This window comes from Mandrillus leucophaeus, unplaced genomic scaffold, assembly GCF_000951045.1.
Source record: "Mandrillus leucophaeus isolate KB7577 unplaced genomic scaffold, Mleu.le_1.0 Scaffold12, whole genome shotgun sequence".
Classification (NCBI taxonomy): domain Eukaryota; kingdom Metazoa; phylum Chordata; class Mammalia; order Primates; family Cercopithecidae; genus Mandrillus; species Mandrillus leucophaeus.
Window position 1 is genome coordinate 4,001,150 of NW_012100320.1, and position 7,491 is coordinate 4,008,640.

Sequence of the window (7,491 nt, forward strand, 5' to 3'; positions counted from 1 at the left end):
TATATATATATAGTACAGACAGGGTCTTGCTACGCTGCTCAGGCTGGTCTCAAATTCCTGACCTTAAGCAATTCTCCTGGCTTGGCCTTCCGGAGAGCTGGGATTACCAACATGAGCCACCATGACTAGCCTAACGTCTGCCTTTTGATTGAGGTGTTTAGATTGTTATCATTTAATTACTGATATGGTTACCTCTAGTCTATTTCTCTGTTCCCCCTTTCTTGGCCTCTTTAAGATTTCCTGTTCTCTGTAAGACTATTTGAATATTTTTATTGGCTTTTTGGCTACACCTCACTGTATTTTTTTAACTCAGTGCTCCAGGGATTACAATATACATATCTAATCATTTAAAGTCTACTTGGAGTTAGTTTTATATCATTTCATATTTAACAATATAACTATAATGAAGGTCTGTGGGGTAAGCTCCTTTATTACTGATGTTTACTACTGTCAAACATCTACACATATTGAAAATTCCATGAGATAATGTTACTATTTTTGTTTTGGACAATTATAGGTTTTTCTTTAAGTTTTGGAGGGAAAAAAGTAATCTTTTCTAATAACCAGCTATTTACCATTTATTTTGCATTTCTTTTATTCCTGAAGATCCAGGTTTCTCTTTGGTATCATTTTTCTTCAGTTTAAATAACTTCGTTCAGCATATCTCATACAGCAATCCCATTGCTCATGAATTCTTTTATCTGAAAATGTCTTTATTTCACCTTCATCCCTGAAGAATATTTTTACTGGATATAGAATTCTGAGTTGACAGGTCTTTCTTTCAATGTGTTAAAGGTACAGTTCCACTAAATTCTTCCCTCCAAGGATTATGATGAGAAGTGCATGGGTACATTCAAATCTTTATGGCTCTGTAGGTAATGTATAATTTTTTGTTAATAGCTTTCAGTGTATTTTAAATTTCTTTAGCAGCCATTTTCCTGTTAGCAGGTGAATATCTGCTTTTTGGCAGTTTACTTTTGATGTGTGCAGGTGTAGTTTTGAGTTTACTCTGTCTAATTTGCTGAGTCTCTTGTATCTATAAATCTGTATCTTTCACCAATTTTGGAGGTTTCAGCCATTATGTTTTCAAATCTTCAAATATCTTTTCTAACAAAATCTCTCTCTTCAATTCTTCTGGAACTCCAGTTATCCATATTTCATTTGTTCCTTTTCATATTGTCACACAAGTCCCTGAGTCTGTGTTTATTTTTATAAAAATCTTTTCTCTCTTCTTCTGATTAATTTCTATTACTCTATCTTCAAGGTCACTGACTTTTCATTGTCATCTCCATTCTGTTATTTAACCCATTCAATCAGTTTATATTGGATATTATATATTGCAGTTATAAAATTTGTTTTAATAAATTATATTTCTTGCTAGAATTTATTTTATTTCAAATGTGTTTTCCTTTACCTAAAGGAACCAGTTATGGGAGCTGCTTTAAAGTTTTTCCCTGATAGTTCCAACATCTGAGTCATCTTGGAGTTGTCTTTTCCTTGAGAATTGGTCACATTTTCCTGGTCCTTTATACCAAGTAATTTTGGATTTTATCATGGACACTGAATATTATGTTATGTAGCCTGGGTACTGTTATAATACTTCAGAGATTGTTGATGCTCTTGTCTCAGCAGGCAAACAATTGAGTTATATATTCAGACTGTAATTCGTGTTTTACTTTTTGTAGGCTGTGAACTTTTGGTTCAGTTACTTAAGCCTTTTCTATTCCAGTTTGCATCTGTCCCATGACTGTGCAGGTCAAGGGGTAGGGTGAAACCTGTATGGGATTCCCCTCAAACTTTCTGCACAAAGAGGCCTCTTTCTCAGGCTTCTCTGTTCAGGAAATATGGGGTTTCTCTTGAAGTTTTATCTGCCAGAGGTGCCATGCCATGATGTGACTGCCCTTGGGGCAAAGATGCATGAGGAAAGAAAATGATAAACTCATTTCTGTGTTGGTCTCTCCCCAGAAACTCCCTGCTTTTATTTATTTTTCAGAATCCTTAGTTGTTTTTTATATTTTGTCTGGTTTTTAAGTTATAATCAGTGGGAAGGATGGGCTGTGGTGGCCTTATGTTACCACAGTGGAACTAGTATTTTCACCCCAATTCCTAAAGAATATTTTTGTTGAGTATAGAAAAATAGGTTGACAGTTATTTTCTTTCAGCACTTTAAAGACATCTTTCCAGTGTCTTCTGACATCAGAGTTTCTCTTCAGAAGATCACTGCTCCTTTGCAGACAATGCATCTTTTTCTCTGGCTCAAGATTTTTGCTTTTTATTTCGTTTTCAGTTCTAAAATTTATGCTTGATTATTTTAAATACATTCCAATTATCTAGTGAAATCTTCCATCTTTACAGTTATTTTTTAATACAATTTCCTTTATATTCTTGAACATATTATAATTATTTCAAAGTCCCTTGTTAATTCAAACATCTGGATCACTTGAGGGTCTCTTTCCATTATCTGCTTTCTTCATTTTTCAGCTATGTTCCTGTCTCCTGGCACAGTTATTTTTAATTGAGTGACAGACATTGTACATTAAAAACTGTAAGGATTCTAGATGATGTTTTATTCCTCCAGAAAAGGCACAATCTTTTCTCTGTTGATAAGAGTAAAAGCTATTATTTTAACCAAATCACAAATGACCCGAGTCAAGTCTAGGTTGCAATTTCAGTCAGGCTTAGTCTACCTCTGGTTTGTCAATGTTCCTAAGGCATACCTCTGTAAGTATTCCAGTTGAGGCCCTCCTCCCTCTGGCAGCTCCTGAACTCTAGCTATTATGATTCCAGGACCATGAAACTGCTGAGAACTTGATTTCTCACAGACGTTCTACTTACCCTTCTCATGCCGTATCAAGTATGTGGAAAATGTCTTGAAGGAAGAAAATCTTCGGTGTATTTGAGGCCCTTAAAGTCTTCAATTTTGTCTCTCTAACCCACAAGGTCCCAAAAGTTCTGATAAGGGAAAGCCTAGATTTACAACCTAGTGCTTCATGCCCATAATTAGCAAATCCCCTCAGGGAGAAAGCAGCTCTAGAACTTCAGCTCACCTCTCTAGAATCCTGCCTCTCTGCTTTCTAGTTACTTCAGCAGTTCTCTGATGACTTTAAACAGATACTTTCTCTATTTCATCTAGCTTTTTGCTCTTAGGGGAAGGTATGTAAGTCTACTGTAAGTTACTCCATCCTAACCAGAAGGGCAAACCACATACCTGACTGGTAATTTTTGAGGGCATATTGGACACACTATCTGGAAAAAAATCTGCATCTTGAAGGAAATATTGAAATTCAGTAAGTACTTTCATGTAACACTAATTCTTACTCCAGCTACAAATCACTGTCTTTCAAAACTGAATTACAAATATAACCTTAGTAAATTTTCTTTTCTTTGAAGTTATTATTTCAGTTCCAATTCTGATACTTAACAAAACTTACACACCCCATGAGTCCTTTTTATAAAGCTATGTTTAGGAAGAATAGTTAAAACAAGTAAGAGGCTTTTGGTGGTGATGGGTGTGTATGTGTGACAGTAAAAGTAGCAAATACTAACCAAACTTACCTTAGATGATGTGGTGTACATGGTGAATCTTGAATACCATTTGCTTGCTTTCTCTGCAACTCCTTTTCCAGCAGTGAACATACTGTTTCTTAGAACATCTAGTTTAGGTACTAGTAGTGTATCTAAGTTAAATGAAGGTGATGAGTGGGTTAATGTATCCTGAGATTCTTCCCTAAATGGGCAAGTAGGTGAGAAGGCTGGAGAAGACCAAAGTCTCTCCCTTGGCTTCTCCTCACTTTTTGTGTAACTTTTAGATTTGGTAAGTCTCACTGGCTTAGGAGAATTAGGAGGCAGACTAGATCTTCTGCATGCCTTGACCAATGGTGGACTTTTCTTATTTAATTTATCATCACATGCCCGTTGTAAATCAATGCTTGGTGTACGACTTGTCAAAGGGCTGCTCATATTATTCATATACATCACAATTTCTTCAGCTAAATCACGCCTAGCAGATGGTGTTGAAATGCTTTTGCTATCATCTTCATCCTCCTCCTCTTCTTCTTTTTGCTGCTGTTCAGTCTCAGCAACCAAAAGAGAGAGGGGATCGAATCCTGTTGCAACGTCAGTTTTTTCAAAAGGTTTTACTGAAAAGCTGCTGTTCATACGTTGAATACTCTTGGGATTTTGCATAGCAACACATCCTGCTTTTGATCCATCTGTTTCACTGTCTAAGTCTTCTAAGTCAAAAATAACAGGAGATTCCACTTTATCTCCCAAATAGTTAGAACCATCAAAAGGTGTATCATCATCACTAGATTCCTTTTCTAGACTGTCTCTTTTTGATCTTAAAGGTGGCTTCCCAATATCAAGAGTATTTGGTCTTGTGCTTTTTGAGATAACATTTGAAAGAATTTTTGCATCAGCTCCCAATTTTTCAACTATATCTCCAGGGGTGGCTTCCTGGTTAATTCTATTGAGCATAAATCCCATCAGTACCCCTCCACTAAGATTACGGTTTCTATTTCCCCAGACCACTTGCTGCTGCAAATTAGTTTCATTGTCACTTTTATGTCTTTTCCTGAAGCATCTACTTTGAATGTTTCTTGTTCCGTTTGTATCCTCAAGAGATGATATTAAGAGCAGCTCAGGTGTGCTTTCTGAAAAACAAGTAAAGTGCTTTTAGCCATGAAAATATAATAGCAAATAGAAGTCATTTTAAATATTTAAAATTCTAGTGATGAAAACGATAATAGCAAGTACTCACTGAGTGTCTGCTATTTGACAGATACTATACTAGACACTTTACTTGTATTTCCTACTGTAAACATTCCAACATCCTTATGGGTTGAGAAAAAAGGAACACTCAGAGAGATTAATTATCTAGCTCAGAGTAACCCAGTCCTTAAGAGACAGAACTGAGATTCAAATTCAGATTTGTCCAATTATAAAGCGTATGCTCCTAGACATTAGGATGTATCGCTTTTTAAAGATGTCATCAATTAAGATTTATACTTACTAATTCCACTAAATAAATTACAATGGTTTTACAATTGTGGCACTACTAGATGACCTTGAGATTCTGAGTCTTCCTTTTTTTTTTAATTTGGTAGACACAGGGTCTCACTATGTTGCCCAAGTTGGTCTGGAACTCTTGGGCTCAACAAATACTTCTGTTTTGGCTTCCCAAAGTGCTAGGATTATAGGCGTGAGCCACCATGCCCAGCCAAAATTGTGAATCTTCTGCTTATTAAAATGAAAAAAGAAAAAACATCCAAAACACAAAACAAAATAGATGTTAACTTTATCCATAAAGGCTATTTTTCAAAACTCCAAATCCTAAATATTTTTAGCTAAATTAATGTGGCTAAATAATTTTACCCTTGCTTAACATATTGCTTGCACATTTATACCAGTCAAATGTTAATGGCCACTTCACATTTAGAAATACTGTTCACTGCTTTCTACCAAATTACTTAGATGAAAATACTAAATTTTAAGCAAAAATCTAGATCTCTGATCGCTTTAATTGTTCTTACTATATGTGGGAGTCCTCTAAAGCATTAGTCTAGGTATAGTATCATCGACTATTCTTCTTATGTGCTTTATCCACAGAATTAGCTCTCTATAGTCAGGCAGGTATTGAAAATGTGCCTTTTCTTGTCATGTGATGTATGCAAATGGCAGGGCAAGAGAAAAGAGTGGATACTAGAGGTCATAAAAGCCTACATCTAATATTACTTAATAAGCATATACCATTAACAAGAAAAATGACATATCAGAGAGGCAAAGTTTATTGTTTTTTTCATCAGCTTATGATTGAGGACATAGGAAATCAAGAACACACTTTCTTCTGATATTCTGGGAAATTTTCTGCTTCACAGGTTAAATATTACTAAAGACCTGGAGGAATCTTGTAACCAAAGATAATACTCTGGAATTGCATTTGCAAGGGTTCCTTTGCAAAGTCAGTGATATGCTACGACCTGAAGACCAAGTTGGTTATCAGACTTTACCAGAGGTTTGCAAACTATACCCATGAGCCAAATCTAGCCTGAGGCCTGTTTTTGTACAGTCTCAAATGGTTTCTACATTTGCAAAGGGTTGTAAAAATCATGCACCCAGAAGACTAGGTAACAGAGATTCTATGCGCCCCGCAAGGCCTGAAATATTTACTATTCGGCTTTTTACAAAAAAGTTTGCCTGATCCTAAGTTTACACACATGCTAAATTACACATGCTAGGCTGGATGCTGCATGCCTCTAACACAAAGACTGCAAACTATTTAACTTCCTTGGGCTAGGTGGCTCTATAACATAATTCCAGCCAGTGATATTAAGGTATAGTTTTTGAGGGTTTTTGGAAAAACTTCTTTCCTGACAAAAGAAATAGATACGGCTGGTGCTTCTCTTCCCATTCTTTTTGCCTTGATCGGATAGGTGATGTGTGGAGTTACCAGTGGCTATACTATAATCATGGTTAGGTCAAAAGAACTGATGGCAAAACCCCTAAGCCAACATTTAGAGCAAGTGGTTACCTCTGAATTTCCTATTTGAGAAAAATAAATTGCAACTTCTTTAAGCACCGTTAATCACATATTCTGAGACTTAAAGCTGAAAGTATGCCTAGCTGATATACTAGCCTTTTCTCAGATCTTTGAACATGCTGTGGGATTCCTTTCTACTAAACAGCCTTTTTATACATGCTTCCTTCTGCTTGGAATGCACCCTCTCAATTCCTCCTTTCTGATCTCTACCCTCATTTATTTTCTACTCATATTTGAAATTTAAGTTTAAAAATGATATGCTGAAGGAAGTCTTCCCTGACTAACAACCCCAAACCCAAGACATATCTATTATATGTTCTCATAGCAACCTACTGTCCTTTTTCATTGTATTTAATCTAAGAATACTTTTGCATTTACTTGATCAATGTCTTCCCATCCCTTCTACCTGCTTTCTCCATGAAGGCAGGATCCATGTTTATTTTTTGTTTCTTATTATAATATACCCCCAGTAGCACCTGAAATATAATAGAATCTAAAAGAATATTTACTGAATGAATACTATTAGGCAGTAACTGCAGCCAACAAACCAACCTGGAATATAATACATTATATTATAATATTAATGTATTATATTATGGGTAGTTAAGGATCAAAAGTAAAGGCACACTAAAACCAGAATTAGGCTTGAGAAACATCTCAGAATTAAACTTCTTTGAGGTTGAACACTCAGTAATTCAATATGTATTTATATCAAAACATTAAATTCTCAAGATGATCATGAGGGCAGGAGCAGAAGCTCACGCCTGTAATCCCAACACTTTGGGAGGCCGAGGCACGTGGACTGCCTGAGGTTGGGAATTTGAGACCAGCTTGGCCAACATGGTGAAACCTTGTCTCTACTAAAAATACAAAAATTAGCCAGGCACAGTGGTGCGCACCTGTAATCCCATCTACTAGGGAGGCTGAGACATGAGAATCGCTTGAACCCGGGA

General features: G+C 36.1%; 1 protein-coding gene across 1 annotated transcript in view; it reads right to left on the reverse strand.

Moving 5' to 3' along the window:
• The window catches only part of DENND4A (DENN/MADD domain containing 4A), a 139,404-nt gene that overhangs the window by 35,763 nt on the left and 96,150 nt on the right, over positions 1-7,491 (reverse strand). The window contains exon 23 of the mRNA XM_011969323.1: positions 3,556-4,652. Coding sequence (XP_011824713.1) covers positions 3,556-4,652 — 1,097 coding nt within the window. The remainder of the gene's footprint in view (positions 1-3,555; positions 4,653-7,491) is intronic.